The sequence below is a fragment of the Acipenser ruthenus genome, chromosome 40 (assembly GCF_902713425.1).
Source record: "Acipenser ruthenus chromosome 40, fAciRut3.2 maternal haplotype, whole genome shotgun sequence".
NCBI lineage: Eukaryota > Metazoa > Chordata > Actinopteri > Acipenseriformes > Acipenseridae > Acipenser > Acipenser ruthenus.
The window spans coordinates 7,347,094-7,368,627 of record NC_081228.1 but is presented as its reverse complement, the minus strand read 5'-3'; the positions used below and the strand labels follow the sequence as shown (position 1 = coordinate 7,368,627).

The following is a 21,534-nucleotide window of genomic DNA, read 5'->3' as shown; positions in this document are numbered from 1 at the left end:
ATTGAATTGCAACAACTCTCTCTAGAACCTTATCTAAGAATGGTAGGTTGGAGATTGGCCTATAGACATTGAGGACTTTAGGGTCCAAATTGTGTTTCTTAAGAATGGGCTTTACCACAGCTACCTTAAGAGCTGAGGGAACTATACCGGAGGAAAGCGAACCACTTATCATCTGAGCTGCCCGTTTCCACTGGAGAACAGACCGACGCTGGGTCTGGTCCTGTATGCGCGTGCAGAGCCCCTGAACTGCAGTGCGTGCCCGATGACATCATACCCCTTGCGTGAAGCCATTTCCCCTCCCAAAACACAGAGAAGGAAGTGTTTAAATCCCCAGCAAGCCTGTCATACTGCGGAAGGCTAGTCTCTTATGTCTTATTCTAAATGCTCGAACCTGAACCACCACAGGGTCTGGGTTACAGCATCGTGACCACGTGCACTCCCTTCACGCTGCATTCCGGCTCCTCATCTCAATTCTATCATCTTGTAATTCAATATGTATCGATGGTCTATCACTGTGATTGGCGTCCTCAGCTTTCTAGGTCTCAATCAGGTTTGTGTGCAGCCCTGTGCTGAACAGCTCTGCGGACACATCTGTTAACCTCTGAAGCGTGTGTTGCGCATGAGAAATAATCTGCCCTGGTTTACACAGCGGAGAGCAATGCTAGCAGGCTGGAGAGGGTGTTTACACAAACATTCATCAAACAACTAAATATAGGAGATCCAACCCGCTGGAAAAGTTCCAACCCACTGGAAAGTTACTGAGTGTTAATAACTGCTGCTGAAGGGTTGATAAAAACAACATAAAACCACAGACATTAAAGAAAGATGCCGGTCATGAAAGCACTCAGGAAGTGCTTCATGAGCTCCGCACGGCTTCCAGGGCTGGCTGCCAGCGCAGCGCAGCAGGGGCCCGCACGTGGCCTCCATCACCACTCTGAAAACGCGTGCTTTCAGAAATATTCGTGGCGATTTGTCACTTTATCTGAAACATTCCGGGTCTCGCGCCATTCGATTTGTGTTTCTCCTTGTTTGTAAAGCGTCTTCTGTGCTGATGTGTGAGTCTGACGGGAAGGCTCTCTGACTGCAGGCAGGCTGGTTACAGCGAACCCTTTCTCACAGCGCTCACAAACAATGTAGGCTCTATTTTAACCATCTGCGCTGGACTGAAATTGCGCAGCTGTGCCAGCACTGTGATTTGTTAACCCGCTTACATTCGAAATACAGCAGTCCACAGATCAACGTTACAGCCCGCTTGGATAAATCACCATGTCCCCCCTTCCAGCTATCCGTTTCAAACCTCCCTGATCCCTCGCCCCCCCTTCCAGCTATCTGTTTCAAACCTCCCTGATCCCTCGCCCCCCTTCCAGCTATCTGTTTCAAACCTCCCTGATCCCTCGCTCCCCTTCCAGCTATCTGTTTCAAACCTCCCTGATCCCTCGCCCCCCTTCCAGCTATCTGTTTCAAACCTCCCTGATCCCTCGCCCCCCTTCCATCTATCTGTTTCAAACCTCCCTGATCCCTCGCCCCCCTTCCAGCTATCCGTTTCAAACCTCCCTGATCCCTCGCTCCCCCTTCCATCTATCCGTTTCAAACCTCCCTGATCCCTCGCTCCCCCTTCCATCTATCTGTTTCAAACCTCCCTGATCCCTCGCCCCCCTTCCAGCTATCCGTTTCAAACCTCCCTGATCCCTCGCTCCCCCTTCCAGCTATCTGTTTCAAACCTCCCTCATCCCTCGCTCCCCCTTCCAGCTAACTGCGAGCTACTGGTGCACAATGTGAAGATAGAAATCTCTGCTCCAACATGTGGAACCCATTACGGGATAAAACTCGACACAATTTGCTTTTGAAATCCCTTGCTTGATAAATATCTGCCCCTGCACCCAACACAGCAGCACGCTGAGAGTGCAGGATTGGGTTGTGTAACACAGACAGTAGTGTTGAGACATTATGCATTATAAAACAGATGCATAGATAGGCAACGTAATGTGGTACAGTTAGACACACAGTGAGTGAAGGGGATATGTGGTACAGTTATACACACAGTGAGTGAAGGGGATATGTGGTACAGTTATACACACAGTGAGTGAAGGGGATACGCGGTACAGTTATACACACAGTGAGTGAAGGGGATACGCAGTACAGTTATACCACAGTGAGTGAAGGGGATACGCGGTACAGTTATACACACAGTGAGTGAAGGGGATACGCGGTACAGTTATACACTCAGTGAGTGAAGGGGATACGCGGTACAGTTATACACACAGTGAGTGAAGGGGATACGCGGTACAGTTAGACACACAGTGAGTGAAGGGGATATGTGGTACAGTTATACACACAGTGAGTGAAGGGGATACGCGGTACAGTTATACACACAGTGAGTGAAGGGGATACGCGGTACAGTTATACCACAGTGAGTGAAGGGGATACGCGGTACAGTTATACACACAGTGAGTGAAGGGGATACGCGGTACAGTTATACACTCAGTGAGTGAAGGGGATACGCGGTACAGTTATACACACAGTGAGTGAAGGGGATATGCTGTACAGTTATACACACAGTGAGTGAAGGGGATACGCGGTACAGTTATACACACAGTGAGTGAAGGGGATATGTGTGGTACAGTAATACACACAGTGAGTGAAGGGGATATGCTGTACAGTTATACACACAGTGAGTGAAGGGGAGACGCGGTGCAGTTATACACACAGTGAGTGAAGGGGATATGCGGTACAGTTATACACACAGTGAGTGAAGGGGAGACGCGGTACAGTTATACACACAGTGAGTGAATGGGATATGCTGTACAGTTATACACACAGTGAGTGAAGGGGATACGCGGTACAGTTATACACACAGTGAGTGAAGGGGATATGTGTGGTACAGTAATACACACAGTGAGTGAAGGGGATATGCTGTACAGTTATACACACAGTGAGTGAAGGGGATATGTGTGGTACAGTAATACACACAGTGAGTGAAGGGGATACGTGGTACAGTTATACACACAGTGAGTGAAGGGGATACGTGGTACAGTTATACACACAGTGAGTGAAGGGGATACGCGGTACAGTTATACACACAGTGAGTGAAGGGGATACGCGGTACAGTTATACACACAGTGAGTGAAGGGGATATGCGGTACAGTTATACACACAGTGAGTGAAGGGGATACGCGGTACAGTTATACACACAGTGAGTGAAGGGGATATGCGGTACAGTTATACACACAGTGAGTGAAGGGGATATGCGGTACAGTTATACACACAGTGAGTGAAGGGGATACGCGGTACAGTTATACACACAGTGAGTGAAGGGGATACGCGGTACAGTTATACACACAGTGAGTGAAGGGGATACGCGGTACAGTTATACACACAGTGAGTGAAGGGGATATGCGGTACAGTTATACACACAGTGAGTGAAGGGGATATGTGCGGTACAGTTATACACACAGTGAGTGAAGGGGATATGCGGTACAGTTATACACACAGTGAGTGAAGGGGATATGTGTGGTACAGTTATACACACAGTGAGTGAAGGGGAGACGCGGTACAGTTATACACACAGTGAGTGAATGGGATATGCGGTACAGTTATACACACAGTGAGTGAAGGGGATATGCGGTACAGTTATACACACAGTGAGTGAAGGGGATATGCGGTACAGTTATACACACAGTGAGTGAAGGGGATATGCGGTACAGTTATACACACAGTGAGTGAAGGGGAGACGCGGTACAGTTATACACACAGTGAGTGAAGGGGAGACGCGGTACAGTTATACACACAGTGAGTGAAGGGGAGACGCGGTACAGTTATACACACAGTGAGTGAAGGGGAGACGCGGTACAGTTATACACACAGTGAGTGAAGGGGATATGCGGTACAGTTATACACACAGTGAGTGAAGGGGATATGCGGTACAGTTATACACACAGTGAGTGAAGGGGATATGCGGTACAGTTATACACACAGTGAGTGAAGGGGATATGCGGTACAGTTATACACACAGTGAGTGAAGGGGAGACGCGGTACAGTTATACACACAGTGAGTGAAGGGGAGACGCGGTACAGTTATACACACAGTGAGTGAAGGGGAGACGCGGTACAGTTATACACACAGTGAGTGAAGGGGAGACGCGGTACAGTTATACACACAGTGAGTGAAGGGGATATGCGGTACAGTTATACACACAGTGAGTGAAGGGGATATGCGGTACAGTTATACACACAGTGAGTGAAGGGGATATGCGGTACAGTTATACACACAGTGAGTGAAGGGGATACGCGGTACAGTTATACACACAGTGAGTGAAGGGGAGACGCGGTACAGTTATACACACAGTGAGTGAAGGGGATATGGGATCTGAGGGGGTTAATCTGATTCCAGTGCGAGTCAGTTACAGGTCTCAACTCGCTGTTACTCTGTTTGTTCGAGTTTGTGCTGCCCTTTCTTCTCTGTAATTAATCATTTCCGTCTACAGCCCTGCCAATGACCTCATCGCTCAGCTTCCTGACACGCACACAGAACTCTCTGACACTGCCACGGTCGCCTAGCAACACAGTAAACAGGATCCCATCCGGGGAAACAGAGACGACCCCACCCTGCTGAGCAGATAAGAGACCAGGCTGGGCCCGTATAAAACATGAACTCCCATTCAATACAGTACAGTGTGGGGATCTGAGAGCCAGCGCATTCAATACAGTACAGTATAGAGAACTCAGCGCTGTGGATCTGAGAGCCAGCACATTCAATACAGTACAGTATAGAGAACTCAGCGCTGTGGATCTGAGAGCCAGCACATTCAATACAGTACAGTATAGAGAACTCAGCGCTGTGGATCTGAGAGCCAGCACATTCAATACAGTACAGTATAGAGAACTCAGCGCTGTGGATCTGAGAGCCAGCACATTCAATACAGTACAGTATAGAGAACTCAGCGCTGTGGATCTGAGAGCCAGCACATTCAATACAGTACAGTATAGAGAACTCAGTGCTGTGGATCTGAGAGCCAGCACATTCAATACAGTACAGTATAGAGAACTCAGCGCTGTGGATCTGAGAGCCAGCACATTCAATACAGTACAGTATAGAGAACTCAGTGCTGTGGATCTGAGAGCCAGCACATTCAATACAGTACAGTATAGAGAACTCAGTGCTGTGGATCTGAGAGCCAGCACATTCAATACAGTACAGTATAGAGAACTCAGTGCTGTGGATCTGAGAGCCAGCACATTCAATACAGTACAGTATAGAGAACTCAGCGCTGTGGATCTGAGAGCCAGCACATTCAATACAGTACAGTATAGAGAACTCAGTGCTGTGGATCTGAGAGCCAGCACATTCAATACAGTACAGTATAGAGAACTCAGCGCTGTGGATCTGAGAGCCAGCACATTCAATACAGTACAGTATAGAGAACTCAGCGCTGTGGATCTGAGAGCCAGCACATTCAATACAGTACAGTATAGAGAACTCAGCGCTGTGGATCTGAGAGCCAGCACATTCAATACAGTACAGTATAGAGAACTCAGCGCTGTGGATCTGAGAGCCAGTACATTCAATACAGTACAGTATAGAGAACTCAGCGCTGTGGATCTGAGAGCCAGCACATTCAATACAGTACAGTATAGAGAACTCAGCGCTGTGGATCTGAGAGCCAGCACATTCAATACAGTACAGTATAGAGAACTCAGTGCTGTGGATCTGAGAGCCAGCACATTCAATACAGTACAGTATAGAGAACTCAGCACTGTGGATCTGAGAGCCAGCACATTCAATACAGTACAGGATAGAGAACTCAGCGCTGTGGATCTGAGAGGGTTAATCCAATTCCAGCGTGTGTCAGTTACAGGCGCTGCCCTTTCTGATGTCATGAGCAGAGCGAAGCGGCCACTTCCTTGGAGAAGAGCAACAAACAGCAGCAAACACAAAAACCACAGAGCTCGCTCGCTCTCGGATGAGAGTAAAGGGAATTCTGTGGCCTGATTGGCCTATTTGGGGAAGAACTTGTCCCCAGTTTGTTTTTCCCCTCCCTCTCTCCCTCTCTCTCTCTCTCTCTACCCTTCTCTCTTCACCCTCTATCTAACGCTCACTCAATCACTCTTTCCACCTCCTCTCTCTCCACCCTTCTCTCTTCACCCTCTATCTCTTTCTACATCTCTCCTCTCCCGTCTCTCTCTCTCTCTCCTCACTTCTGTCAGTGTTACTAAGGGAGTTAATGATGATCTTCCAAAATGCTGATGTCAGCTCAGCCCAAAAGAAACAGCCAAACGCCAGGCACTAGATCACTGGGAGTAAAATCTGGAAACTCAACAAATCTCTTTCTAAAGCAGCTCACCTCTCCCTCTACCTCTCTTTTTGTCCACCCCATCCTTCCCGCGCTCCCTGTTCCTATTCCTCCCTCTCTCTCTCTCTCGGCTGTGTACAGTAACACAATTCCCAGAATAGTAGATGATTTATCGCTGAATAAACAGCAAGTTACTGTAATAATGTGCTGGCTCGGGGGTGACGAGGCTTCTGTAGCCAGAAGCAGCAGCTGCTAACTGAGACTGAGAGAAGGAGAGAGAGAGAGAGGAGGGGGGAGAAGGGGAGAGACTGAGGAACAGCTTCACTGCGCCGGCTGCTGTGAATAAACAAAGTTGTTTTGTTCTATAAAAAAAAGGAAGGAGGACTGCGTTCCTGTTACACAACAGTGCAGTGTGCAATGCAGGCTAGCTGAGATCTCTCTCAGTCCAGTGCAGTGTGCAATGCAATGCTAGCTGAGATCTCTCTCAGTCCAGTGCAGTGTGCAATGCAATACTAGCTGAGATCTCTCTCGGTCCAGTGCAGTGTGCAATGCAATGCTAGCGGAGATCTCTCTCAGTCCAGTGCAGTGTGCAATGCAGGCTAGCTGAGATCTCTCTTGGTCCAGTGCAGTGTGCAATGCAGGCTAGCTGAGATCTCTCTTGGTCCAGTGCAGTGTGCAATGCAGGCTAGCTGAGATCTCTCTTGGTCCAGTGCAGTGTGCAATGCAGGCTAGCTGAGATCTCTCTCAGTCCAGTGCAGTGTGCAATGCAATGCTAGCTGAGATCTCTCTCAGTCCAGTACAGTGTGCAATGCAATGCTAGCTGAGGTCTCTCTCGGTCCAGTGCAGTGTGCAATGCAGGCTAGCTGAGATCTCTCTCGGTCCAGTGCAGTGTGCAATGCAGGCTAGCTGAGATCTCTCTCGGTCCAGTGCAGTGTGCAATGCAGGCTAACTGAGATCTTTCTCGGTCCAGTGCAGTGGTTAATGCAGGCTAGCTGAGATCTCTCTCAGTCCAGTGCAGTGTGCAATGCAGGCTAGCTGAGATCTCTCTCAGTCCAGTGCAGGGTGCAATGCAGGCTAGCTGAGATCTCTCTCGGTCCAGTGCAGTGGTTAATGCAGGCTAGCTGAGATCTCTCTCGGTTCGGTCCAGTGCAGTGTGCAATGCAGGCTAGCTGAGATCTCTCTCTGTCCAGTGCAGTGTGCAATGCAATGCTAGCTGAGATCTCTCTCAGTCCAGTGCAGTGTGCAATGCAATGCTAGCTGAGATCTCTCTCGGTCCAGTGCAGTGTGCAATGCAGGCTAGCTGAGATCACGTCCTCTGAAACGTGTGCCGTCAGCCGTCTGCTTCTTTTCACTCTGCAGCCCCGCCATGCAGCTACCTTCAGAGCTACAGCATCGGAGGACCACGCAGCTCTGGGCCACTTACAGGCAGGCCTGCAGGCGCCCGGCCAGACTACAGGGGTCGCTGGCGTGCGGTGAGCCGAGGACACCCTGGCCGACCTAAGCCCTCCCCATCCCCACCGCCTGGGAACTCCAGTCCTAGGCCAGCAGTGGAATAGCCTGGACCTGAACCGGCAACCTCCAGTCTATAGGGCGCATCCTGCCTTTACTGGATGCACCACTCGGGGGCCCCCTAACAATTTATTTTGTGCTTAAAGTGACAATGATGGACAAGGGCTGGATGAAGAGCACAGAGATGCACAGAGAGAGACGTTGGGCTGGGCGTGACGCAAACAGAGAGGAGCAGTCATAACCTACAACTGATCTGAATACACGTCAGCACCATTGAGAATATTAACCTGCTCATTCTCTGCAAAATACCTGAGATTGACCTTGATTGGAATTCCACTGTCATCGCAATGATACAAGGAAACCCCAATCACCCAACTCCCATCACCCCTCCGATCACCCCAGTCCCATCACCCCACTCCCATCACCCCAGTCCCATCACCCCAGTCCATCACCCCAGTCCCATCACCCCAGTCCCATCACCCCACTCCCATCACCCCAGTCCATCACCCCAGTCCCATCACCCCAGTCCCATCACCCCAGTCCATCACCCCAGTCCATCACCCCACTCCCATCACCTCACTCCCATCACCCCAGTCCCATCACCCCACTCCCATCACCCCAGTCCATCACCCCACTCCCATCACCCCAGTCCATCACCCCAGTCTCAGCCGCTCACAGTGCTGTTTCTGGGAATTCTCTCCTGTCAGGGAATTCTTTCTCGGCTCAGCAGGGAAGCAGGAAGGAAGCCAGCCTCATTCCATCACTTCTATTATTAGACTTGTGACGGGATCAGGGTTCAAGTAGGTCAGGTGTAGGGAGGTGGGGGGGTTACAGAAACAATACCCCCCCCCTCCCCATGGCATCAGGGACTCACAAATGGAAACTCCCTGAGGTTTTAAAATCCATTTTCTCATGCTTTATTAGCTTTGGAATCCTATTGGTCTTAAAACTAAGCTTGTCATTCCGAACACATTTCATTGTACCTTGAAAACACTGTAAACGGTGCCTCACATATCGAGCAGCTTTCCCTCTCCTGCATGTTGATCCGCACCTATTTCAGCCCCCTGAGAGACAGTGACAGGGTCCTCTCTCCTCTGTTGAAACTGGGACTGAGAGGTGAACGGCACAGAGCTCAGCATCACAGGGAGGCGCTCTGTCCAGCACAGACAGCAGGGACAGACTACAATGCCGACAGACCTACATGCTATGCACTTTCAAACTCAAGAGAACGTGCTCGCAATGAAAAGGGGAACGCGGCGATGATGAAGGGGACCAGTGGAAAGGGGACTGGAGGATTTTAAGGGTTTCCACAGTCCTTGTGCTGCTGTACTCACAATGCTGCGCAGCATCTTGTCTCCACTGCTGAACGTGACGGCGAGCATGGAGGCACACTCCTCCGCATAGAAGGGCATCCGGCCGTTCTCATCCACTGCTCCTGAGAGAGGGAGAGGGGGAGGGGGAGGGAGAGGTATACAGGGAGAGGGAAAGGGAGAGGGAGAAGGGGGGCAGATAGTCACAGTGTGTAGTCTGATTGCTCTTACAGTCACGGTGTAGTCTGATTGTGCTCTTACAGTCACGGTGTAGTCTGATTGTGCTCTTACAGTCACGGTGTAGTCTGATTGCTCTTACAGTCACGGTGTAGTCTGATTGCTCTTACAGTCACGGTGTAGTCTGATTGTGCTCTTACAGACAGTCACGTGTAGTCTGATTGCTCTTACAGACAGTCACCGTGTAGTCTGATTGCTCTTACAGACAGTCACGGTGTAGTCTGATTGCTCTTACAGTCACAGTGTAGTCTGATTCTGCTCTTACAGTCACGGTGTAGTCTGATTCTGCTCTTACAGTCACGGTGTAGTCTGATTCTGCTCTTACAGTCACGGTGTAGTCTGATTGTGCTCTTACAGTCACGGTGTAGTCTGATTGTGCTCTTACAGTCACGGTGTAGTCTGATTGTGCTCTTACAGTCACGGTGTAGTCTGATTGCTCTTACAGTCACGGTGTAGTCTGATTGTGCTCTTACAGTCACGGTGTAGTCTGATTGCTCTTACAGTCACGGTGTAGTCTGATTGTGCTCTTACAGTCACGGTGTAGTCCGATTGCTCTACAGACAGTCACGGTGTAGTCTGATTGCTCTTACAGTCACGGTGTAGTCTGATTGTGCTCTTACAGACAGTCACGGTGTAGTCTGATTGTGCTCTTACAGTCACAGTGTAGTCTGATTGCTCTTACAGTCACAGTGTAGTCTGATTGTGCTCTTACAGTCACAGTGTAGTCTGATTGCTCTTACAGTCACAGTGTAGTCTGGTTGCTCTTACAGACAGTCACGGTGTAGTCTGATTGTGCTCTTACAGTCACGGTGTAGTCTGATTGTGCTCTTACAGTCACGGTGTAGTCTGATTGTGCTCTTACAGTCACGGTGTAGTCTGATTGTGCTCTTACAGTCACGGTGTAGTCTGATTGTGCTCTTACAGTCACGGTGTAGTCTGATTGTGCTCTTACAGTCACGGTGTAGTCTGATTGCTCTTACAGTCACGGTGTAGTCTGATTGTGCTCTTACAGTCACGGTGTAGTCTGATTGTGCTCTTACAGTCACGGTGTAGTCTGATTGTGCTCTTACAGTCACGGTGTAGTCTGATTGTGCTCTTACAGTCACGGTGTAGTCTGATTGTGCTCTTACAGTCACGGTGTAGTCTGATTGTGCTCTTACAGACAGTCACGGTGTAGTTTCCTTACCAATGGTCACAGTGTAGATGGAGTTGGCGTAGCCGTCGTAGTTGCAGTTGTCCCTGAACTGTCCTCCGTTGCCACTGGCGACCACAAAGATACTGCCGAAGCCCTTCCTGCCAGCAATGACCCCGTGCTGCAGAGCTGCCTACAGACCAGGGCAGGAAAAACAAGCTAATGCAAAATCCCTCTCAACAATCTCAACACAACAGAACCGCTCCCAATTTCAGGGCACTGCCTTGTATAACAGCACATGCTGCACTACAGCCACTGCAGGGTCCAGAACACAAAGGGTTAAGAGCACCTGGAGGAATCTGTCAGCAGGGTTTAGGTGCCAGAGTAAACAGAGGGAAGGGAGCGCAGGGTTCAGAGCCGAGGAGTAATCTCAGTGTGCTTTACAAAGGGAGCGGCGTTCTCATGAACTGAACAAACAGGTTCAGCAGCGGGGAGGGCTCTGACAGACCCACACACTGACACAGAGCCCCCTTCAGGTACAGCATGTTTATAAACAAACCATGGTCAACTATGATACTGGCTCAGTATAAACATGGGAAACCTGCAGAGAGAGAGAGAGAGAGAGAGAGAGAGAGAGAGAGAGAGAGAGAGAGAGAAGGAGAGAGAGAGAGAGAGACAGAGAGAGAGAGAGAGAGCGAGAGAAGGAGAGAGAGAGAGACAGAGAGAGAGAGAGTGAGAGAGAGAGAGAGAGAAGGAGCGAGAGAGAGAGCGAGAGAGGATTCAGAGACGCTCTGTTTCTGGTCCGAACGAGTTTTTACTGTGTTAGTGAAGGGCCTGTGGTCCTGATGAGTTCATGTTTTTTTGTGACTTAAACATTGTAGTAAGAGAGACAGAGAGAGAGACACAGAGAGAGGGAGAGAAAGAGAGACAGAGAGACAGAGACAAAGAGAGAGACAGAGAGAGACAGAGACAGAGAGAGAGACAGAGAAAAAGAGACAGAGAGACAGAGACAAAGAGAGAGACAGAGATACAGAGAGAGGGAGAGAGACAGAGAGAGGGAGAGAGACAGAGAGAGGGAGTGAGACAGAGAGAGGGAGAGAGACAGAGAGAGGGAGAATGATTCTAAGTGGGTAACAAACATAATTCTTCAGTCCTTGTGTTTATACCACTTACTGACGAAGATGGAGTGAAGAAAGTGGTTTATTTGTGTTTTGGGGATTAAACAGCAATGCTATTGTGATGTCACACTGCAACACGCTGCCTGTGAATATGAAACATGCTTTGGAACACGCACACACGTCGGATAAATCACTAAAACGGCCTGTGTCCACCATGCATTCTTTTTCTACAATAAAAAACCTAGCTTTTCATTCAAAGTCGTTTTTCCAGTTAGTCAAAGCGAATGTATCCTGCGAGTCCGTTCATTCAAGCGGACTTGCAGGTTTGCTTCAGTGGCATGCAGTGGTACGGCAGACACTCTGTCTGAGTGACCAGGCTGAAAAACACACATTTAAAACAAGAGAATAACTGATTGAGAGCTCATTAAAATGAAACCCTGGACTGTGAGGGATGGCATGGGACCGCTCATTACACAGTGCTGTGGAGCCTCTGGCTCACTCCATTCAAGTTGTTGCAGGGGCTAGAGGACCCACACTAATCTGACAGTACATGGGCTCTGCTGTCGTGGGCTCGTTATCCAGAGAACTAACGAGAAACTGCTCGGAACAGGAAATGAGCTGCTCCTTCCTTCCTGCACCAGAAGCGCTTCTTGGTGGATTCTTTGTGTTGTAATCGTTGGATTCCTCAGAGTACACCAGTAGCCTTTGCTTCTGCACTTTCCTTACAATGCAACACCCCCATCTCTTTAACCCTTTCATGCATGGCGACTTCAGATGGGGACTGATACAAAAGATCTCTTCCAGTCTCTGTATGGGGCCACATTGAAGATGTAAAAGCATGATAGCCTCATATGATGGGAGACAGGGAGTTACCTTTGTTGCATGTATGCCATTATTCCCCCATTTCAATAAAAAAAGTAGGTCAAAACTTTTCAATATTTCATGCATGAAAAGGTTAAACAGACCAGAGTCTTGGTCCAAGGTAAACAGGACTGCATTAAAGGGGAGTGACTCCAGCCTCGGTCTCCCCCCCCGCCCCCCCTTGTTAAAGTCTTGGCCGGCTGTGAAAGGAACCCAGCTTTTGTTTATCGCCATGGCGACCGTCTGTTTGTTGAAGTGTGTTTCCCAGGGACCCCTTTGGCTACTGAAGCAGGAGCCAGTGAAAAGGGTTTTTTATTATTCTTATGACCGGGCCTGCTGTTTCTCAAGATATGATTTAGTTTCCCCTCTTAGTAGCAATTTTAAAAAATCAAGCAGTGATACCGATAACAAGCCTGCGGTCTGGCAGCAGCAGCTGCAGCGCTGTACAGAGAGGGAGGATGTTCCAGCTTGGACACAACAACAAGGAACACAACTGAGGGCCTAACTGAGAACACGCAATTGCAGTGGGACTGTGCAGTTCATTGCAGTGGGACTGTGCAGTTCATTGCAGTGGGACTGCCTGTGTATGTGTGTGTGTCTGTGTGTGCATCTGTGTGTGTGTGTGCCTGTGTATGTGTGTGTGCATGTGTCTGTGTGTGTGTGCGTCTGTGTGTGTGCGTGTGCATCTGTGTGTCTTAGTCTGTGTGTGTGTGTCAGTGTGTGCGTCTGTGTGCGTGTGTGTGTGTGTCTGTGCATGTGTGTGTGTGTGTGTGTCTGTGTCTGTGTGTGTGTTTGTATGTGTGTCTGTGTCTGTGTGTGTGTTTGTATGTGTGTCTGTGTCTGTGTGTGTGTTTGTATGTGTGTCAGTGTCACTGTGTGTGTGTGTGTGTGTGTGTCTGTATATGTGTGTGTGTGTCTGTGTCTGTGTGTGTCTGTGTGTCTGTATATGTGTGTGTGTGTGTCTGTGTCTGTGTGTGTCTGTGTGTCTGTATATGTGTGTGTGTGTGTCTGTGTGTGTGTGTGTCTGTGTGTCTGTATATGTGTGTGTGTGTTTCTGTGTGTGTCTGTGTGTCTAGGGGCCGAACCACCAATGAAAAAGTCAACTAACTTTCGCAAACAGTGTATCTGAACTCCACGTTCCTAAACAGCACTCAAAGCGTATGAAAATAACCCCCTGAAGTTAGACCCAGTACAGGACATAGTGAATGAATTAGTAATGGGAGGAGCAGAAACGCTGAGCACTGATAAACTAACAGGGGAGGAGGAGATGTGTTTAACCCTGACAGCCCTTGTTCTGGAATCAATCCTGCGCTGGAGAGCTGAGGGATGAACCACAAAGATCCTCCTGCTTGCCATTGTAACCGACTCTCTGTGCGGTGCGTCCAGGGCAGAAAGGGTTAATGCAACCCTGCAATGGGGGCTGTGCATCGCACTTCAACACAGTCCTGCACAGATCACTGTCAAAAATCACCACCAGAACCTCTCTCAAGTATAACTTACCTAATACAATAAAGCTTGTGTATCTGCATACACTGAAGCAGGCTATTTTAATTGTGTGTTTACTGTTCAACTATACAACATAATTCTTCAGCTGACGATACTGTTTCACACCCGTGTGGTTGATATTACCTTCCTGTCAAAGACCTGACCTCGAACCTTCACCACAGACTGAGACTTCAGGCTGCCTGCTTGTCTCCCTGCCTGCCTGTCTCCCTCCCTCCTTCCTTCCCTCCCTGCCTGCCTGCCTCCCTCACTCCCTCACTCCCTCACTCCGTGCCTGGCTGCTGCCTCCCTTCTGTGGGCTATACTGCCACCTTCTGGTCTTCATTCAGAGAACATTAGGGAAGCACTAAATCACACCCTGTGTTATTAAAACCCCCTTCTCTGTACTATACAAACAGGAGGAGAAGAACAACATGACAACGCAGGAAGTGAAAGCCGTTTGGGAAAGTCCTGCCAAATAAATCTTACACTGCTTTCACCAGACAGACTTCAACTGCAATCCACACCACCATTAATATCTATCTATATATAAATATAACTATTCTGCAGTCTTCACATCCTGGTGACCCCTTTTAAAACTTCAAACAGAAACGTCCTGTAACTGCCCCTCCTCTAGTGGATGCAGTAAATACTGCAGCTCAGTAAGACCCAGCAGACAGAGCAGTGTTTCACACAGCCCCTGATGCAGCGCTGCAATGTGACTGACTGACTGACTCACCTTGCCCAGAGGGTGCGGCCCGTCCACCGTGCGCCCGTCATCATCGGGGCCCCAGCTGTCAAAACAGACGAGAAAACAAATCCAGCACTGCACAGCACTGCAGTATTGCACAGCACTGCACAGTACTGCAGTATTGCACAGCACTGCACAGCACTGCATTATTGCACAGCACTGCACAGCACTGCAGTATTGCACAGCACTGCAGTATTGCACAGCACTGCAGCATTGCACAGTATTGCACAGTATTGTAGTATTTTAAAAGGTTAATGAAATATCAGTAAAGGCTAAAACTGTAAAGAAACATTAGCCTGTGTCTCAGCTAATTAACCAGTTCCAGCATCTTACACTCAGAAATGAATAACAAAAAAAAATACAGATGCAGATTAAATGGGCATGGATATAAGATGGGAGTGTGAGATCAGTTTAGTGGGGTGCAGTTTCTTTACAGTATAGAGGAGTGTGAGATCAGTTTAGTGGGGTGCAGTTTCTTTACAGTATAGAGGAGTGTGAGATCAGTTTAGTGGGGTGCAGTTTCTTTACAGTATAGAGGAGTGTGAGATCAGTTTAGTGGGGTGCAGTTTCTTTACAGTATAGAGGAGTGTGACATCAGTTTAGTGGGGTGCAGTTTCTTTACAGTATAGAGGAGTGTCAGATCAGTTTAGTGGGGTGCAGTTTCTTTATAGTATAGAGGAGTGTGACATCAGTTTAGTGGGGTGCAGTTTCTTTCCTGTAGCACTGGAGCGCTCTGCACACCACATGACACCCACATTTTCTTTTCGTTTCCCTCCTTTACCCCCGACCTTGCCGCCCGTACATCAGCTTGCTTGGCTGCTATCGAATCTTGGATGGCGCGCCGATATCTCCTCATCAACCCATCAAAAACTGAAATCCTTTACTTCCCTTCCCCTTCTTCTCCCCCACCCTGCCCCACCATCTCATTCCCTCCCTTCTCCCTCATCACGGTCCAGACTCCCCTGTATCTCCTACACTAGCAGGGACTGACTCCCTGGTGTATTCAGATTGATTCACGGTCCAGACTCCCCTGTATCTCCTACACTAGCAGGGACTGACTCCCTGGTGTATTCAGATTGCATCACGCTCCAGACTCCCCTGTATCTCCTACACTAGCAGGGACTGACTCCCTGGTGTATTCAGATTGCATCACGGTCCAGACTCCCCTGTATCTCCTACACTAGCAGGGACTGACTCCCTGGTGTATTCAGATTGCATCACGCTCCAGACTCCCCTGTATCTCCTACACTAGCAGGGACTGACTCCCTGGTGTATTCAGATTGCATCACGCTCCAGACTCCCCTGTATCTCCTACACTAGCAGGGACTGACTCCCTGGTGTATTCAGATTGCATCACGCTCCAGACTCCCCTGTATCTCCTACACTAGCAGGGACTGACTCCCTGGTGTACTCAGATTGCATCACGGTCCAGACTCCCCTGTATCTCCTACACTAGCAGGGACTGACTCCCTGGTGTATTCAGATTGCATCACGCTCCAGACTCCCCTGTATCTCCTACACTAGCAGGGACTGACTCCCTGGTGTATTCAGATTGCATCACGGTCCAGACTCCCCTGTATCTCCTACACTAGCAGGGACTGACTCCCTGGTGTATTCAGATTGCATCACGCTCCAGACTCCCCTGTATCTCCTACACTAGCAGGGACTGACTCCCTGGTGTATTCAGATTGCATCACGCTCCAGACTCCCCTGTATCTCCTACACTAGCAGGGACTGACTCCCTGGTGTACTCAGATTGCATCACGGTCCAGACTCCCCTGTATCTCCTACACTAGCAGGGACTGACTCCCTGGTGTATTCAGATTGCATCACGCTCCAGACTCCCCTGTATCTCCTACACTAGCAGGGACTGACTCCCTGGTGTATTCAGATTGCATCACGGTCCAGACTCCCCTGTATCTCCTACACTAGCAGGGACTGACTCCCTGGTGTATTCAGATTGCATCACGCTCCAGACTCCCCTGTATCTCCTACACTAGCAGGGACTGACTCCCTGGTGTATTCAGATTGCATCACGCTCCAGACTCCCCTGTATCTCCTACACTAGCAGGGACTGACTCCCTGGTGTACTCAGATTGCATCACGGTCCAGACTCCCCTGTATCTCCTACACTAGCAGGGACTGACTCCCTGGTGTATTCAGACTGCATCACGGTCCAGACTCCCCTGTATCTCCTACACTAGCAGGGACTGACTCCCTGGTGTATTCAGATTGCCTCACGGCTCCTCACCTGCAGCTGTAAATGTCATTGATCTGGTAGTGCTTGTTGAAGGCAACGGCTTCCATGCTGTCAGTGAGCGGCCCGTCAAGCACGCGGATCCCTGCAGACACACAACACGCCACACTCAACACTCGCACTGCAGCACCACGGAACATAAACCCTTTAAGGGACATGTGTGTCCCACAGATAAAAATGATGCTAACTTTTTTATTTATGGGCTCCCGAGTGGCGCATCCAGTAAAAGCACTCGCTAGAGTGCAGGATGCGCTCTATAGCCTGGATGTCGCGAGTTCGAATCCAGGCTATTCCACAGCCGACCGAGGACGGGAGCTCTCAGGGGGCGGCGCTCAATTGGCCGAGCGTCGCCCGGCGGGAGGGAGGGTTAGGTCAGCCAGGGTGTCCTCAGCTCACCGCGCACCAGCGACCCCTGTAGTCTGGCCGGGCGCCTGCGGGCTTGCCTGTAAGCTGCCCAGAGCTGCGTTGTCCTCCGACGCTGTAGCTCTGAGGCGGCTGCACGGTGAGTTCGCAGTGTGTAAAGAAGCGGGCGGCTGACGGCACACGCTTCGGAGGACAGCGTGTGTTCATCTTCACCCCTCCCGAGTCAGCGCAGGGGTGGTAGCGATGAGCTGAGCCTAAAAATAATTGGTCATTTCAAAGTGGGGAGAAAATAATAAAAACTAATTGGCAACGACTCAAATTTTTTTTTTTTTGCAGGTGCACGAAACAGGGTTGGATCCTCCACATTGTCAGCTTCCTCCTCAAATGTATTTTAAGAAGAAACTGTTTGAACAAGCGCTCAATTCCTTGTGTACCTTCAGAGGTTAAAGAATAATATGAAACTTCTTTACATGCAGTCTCTTGACTGTAAAGCCCCTTATACTGAATCTTTCCCCCCAGTTCCTCCCTCCCTCCCCGCTCACCTGCCACCCGGCTCCCGTACGCCACGCCCACGGCGCAGTAGCTGTTGTTAGGCGCGGCAGCGATCTCTCCCGCGCACCGTGTCCCGTGGTGATTGTCGTTGTTGGCGTCGGGGTGTGGCATGGGGTCAGGGTCGTTGGAGTTCAGGTCGTAGCTCCCCTCGGGGCTCTAGGGGGGGATAAAGCTCAGTGTTAGCGAGGACAGGGAAGCGCCACCCCCATCTTGTCTCCTCTTTTCCCCCCTCCCTCCCTCCCTCCCTCCGCAACTGGGAACTCACTCATATAACAACCTACTGAATACATCAGTCCCTACTGAGTACATCGCTGTGATCAGGCCTCTGTTAAAGAAATACATTGCTCCTCCCGTTGAACTGTAGCCCTTCAGACTGCATTGAGGCTTATTCACACTGTGATGAGTGTTATTCACCCTGTGATGAGTGTTATTCGTGCTGTGATGAGTGTTATTCACACTGTGATGAGTGTTATTCGCGCTGTGATGAGTGTTATTCACACTGTGATGAGTGTTATTCGCGCTGTGATGAGTGTTATTCACACTGTGATGAGTGTTATTCACACTGTGATGAGTGTTATTCGTGCTGTGATGAGTGTTATTCACGCTGTGATGAGTGTTATTCACGCTGTGATGAGTGTTATTCACACTGTGATGAGTGTTATTCACGCTGTGATGAGTGTTATTCACGCTGTGATGAGTGTTATTCGCACTGTGATGAGTTATTCGCGCTGTGATGAGTGTTATTCACGCTGTGATGAGTGTTATTCACGCTGTGATGAGTTATTCATGCTGTGATGAGTGTTATTCACGCTGTGATGAGTGTTATTCACGCTGTGATGAGTGTTATTCACACTGTGATGAGTGTTATTCGTGCTGTGATGAGTGTTATTCGTGCTGTGATGAGTGTTATTCGCGCTGTGATGAGTGTTATTCACGCTGTGATGAGTGTTATTCTCCCTGTGATGAGTGTTATTCACACTGTGATGAGTGTTATTCACGCTGCGATGAGTGTTATTCACGCTGTGATGAGTGTTATTCACGCTGTGATGAGTGTTATTCGCACTGTGATGAGTTATTCGCGCTGTGATGAGTGTTATTCACGCTGTGATGAGTGTTATTCACGCTGTGATGAGTTATTCATGCTGTGATGAGTGTTATTCACGCTGTGATGAGTGTTATTCACGCTGTGATGAGTGTTATTCACACTGTGATGAGTGTTATTCGTGCTGTGATGAGTGTTATTCGTGCTGTGATGAGTGTTATTCGCGCTGTGATGAGTGTTATTCACGCTGTGATGAGTGTTATTCACGCTGTGATGAGTTATTCATGCTGTGATGAGTGTTATTCACGCTGTGATGAGTGTTATTCACGCTGTGATGAGTGTTATTCACACTGTGATGAGTGTTATTCGTGCTGTGATGAGTGTTATTCGTGCTGTGATGAGTGTTATTCGCGCTGTGATGAGTGTTATTCACACTGTGATGAGTGTTATTCACGCTGTGATGAGTGTTATTCACGCTGTGATGAGTGTTATTCACCCTGTGATGAGTGTTATTCACCCTGTGATGAGTGTTATTCACGCTGTGATGAGTGTTATTCACACTGTGATGAGTGTTATTCACGCTGTGATGAGTGTTATTCACGCTGTGATGAGTGTTATTCACGCTGTGATGAGTGTTATTCACGCTGTGATGAGTGTTATTCACGCTGTGATGAGTGTTATTCACGCTGTGATGAGTGTTATTCACACTGTGATGAGTGTTATTCACGCTGTGATGAGTGTTATTCATGCTGTGATGAGTGTTATTCACGCTGTGATGAGTGTTATTCACGCTGTGATGAGTGTTATTCACGCTGTGATGAGTGTTATTCACGCTGTGATGAGTGTTATTCACGCTGTGATGAGTGTTATTCACCCTGTGATGAGTGTTATTCACCCTGTGATGAGTGTTATTCACGCTGTGATGAGTGTTATTCACACTGTGATGAGTGTTATTCACGCTGTGATGAGTGTTATTCACACTGTGATGAGTGTTATTCACGCTGTGATGAGTGTTATTCACGCTGTGATGAGTGTTATTCACGCTGTGATGAGTGTTATTCACGCTGTGATGAGTGTTATTCACGCTGTGATGAGTGTTATTCACGCTGTGATGAGTGTTATTCACGCTGTGATGAGTGTTATTCACGCTGTGATGAGTGTTATTCACACTGTGATGAGTGTTATTCACGCTGTGATGAGTGTTATTCACGCTGCGATGAGTGTTATTCACACTGCGATGAGTGTTATTCACGCTGTGATGAGTGTTATTCGTCCTGTGATGAGTGTTATTCACGCTGTGATGAGTGTTATTCACGCTGTGATGAGTTATTCATGCTGTGATGAGTGTTATTCACGCTGTGATGAGTGTTATTCACGCTGTGATGAGTGTTATTCACACTGTGATGAGTGTTATTCGTGCTGTGATGAGTGTTATTCGTGCTGTGATGAGTGTTATTCGCGCTGTGATGAGTGTTATTCACACTGTGATGAGTGTTATTCACGCGGTGATGAGTGTTATTCACGCTGTGATGAGTGTTATTCACGCTGTGATGAGTGTTATTCACGCTGCGATGAGTGTTATTCACGCTGCGATGAGTGTTATTCACGCTGTGATGAGTGTTATTCGCGCTGTGATGAGTGTTATTCACGCTGTGATGAGTGTTATTCACACTGTGATGAGTGTTATTCGCACTGTGATGAGTGTTATTCACCCTGTGATGAGTGTTATTCACACTGTGATGAGTGTTATTCACGCTGTGATGAGTGTTATTCACGCTGTGATGAGTGTTATTCACGCTGTGATGAGTGTTATTCACGCTGTGATGAGTGTTATTCACCCTGTGATGAGTGTTATTCACGCTGTGATGAGTGTTATTCACGCTGTGATGAGTGTTATTCACCCTGTGATGAGTGTTATTCACCCTGTGATGAGTGTTATTCACGCTGTGATGAGTGTTATTCACGCTGTGATGAGTGTTATTCACGCTGTGATGAGTGTTATTCACGCTGTGATGAGTGTTATTCACGCTGTGATGAGTGTTATTCACGCTGTGATGAGTGTTATTCACACTGTGATGAGTGTTATTCACCCTGTGATGAGTGTTATTCACCCTGTGATGAGTGTTATTCACACTGTGATGAGTGTTATTCACGCTGTGATGAGTGTTATTCACGCTGTGATGAGTGTTATTCACCCTGTGATGAGTGTTATTCACCCTGTGATGAGTGTTATTCACACTGTGATGAGTGTTATTCACGCTGTGATGAGTGTTATTCACGCTGTGATGAGTGTTATTCACCCTGTGATGAGTGTTATTCACCCTGTGATGAGTGTTATTCACGCTGTGATGAGTGTTATTCACACTGTGATGAGTGTTATTCACGCTGTGATGAGTGTTATTCACGCTGTGATGAGTGTTATTCACGCTGTGATGAGTGTTATTCACACTGTGATGAGTGTTATTCACGCTGTGATGAGTGTTATTCACGCTGTGATGAGTGTTATTCACACTGTGATGAGTGTTATTCACGCTGTGATGAGTGTTATTCACGCTGTGATGAGTGTTATTCACACTGTGATGAGTGTTATTCGCAGTTACAGCACGTCTCCTTGGTTACGGTGTACCTAC

General features: G+C 48.5%; 1 protein-coding gene across 2 annotated transcripts in view; it reads right to left on the bottom strand.

Annotated features, from left to right (window-relative positions):
- Window positions 1-21,534, bottom strand: part of LOC117969402 (proprotein convertase subtilisin/kexin type 7-like) — a 54,806-nt gene that overhangs the window by 21,829 nt on the left and 11,443 nt on the right. Inside the window, exons 4-8 of one of the 2 annotated variants that reach the window (XM_059010122.1) lie at window positions 17,853-18,018; window positions 16,942-17,032; window positions 14,679-14,733; window positions 10,533-10,671; window positions 9,134-9,234 (exon numbers count right to left, since the gene is read on the bottom strand). In XM_059010122.1, the coding sequence (XP_058866105.1) occupies window positions 9,134-9,234; window positions 10,533-10,671; window positions 14,679-14,733; window positions 16,942-17,032; window positions 17,853-18,018 (552 nt within the window). The remainder of the gene's footprint in view (window positions 1-9,133; window positions 9,235-10,532; window positions 10,672-14,678; window positions 14,734-16,941; window positions 17,033-17,852; window positions 18,019-21,534) is intronic. The other variant, XM_059010123.1, reaches the window with a different exon arrangement.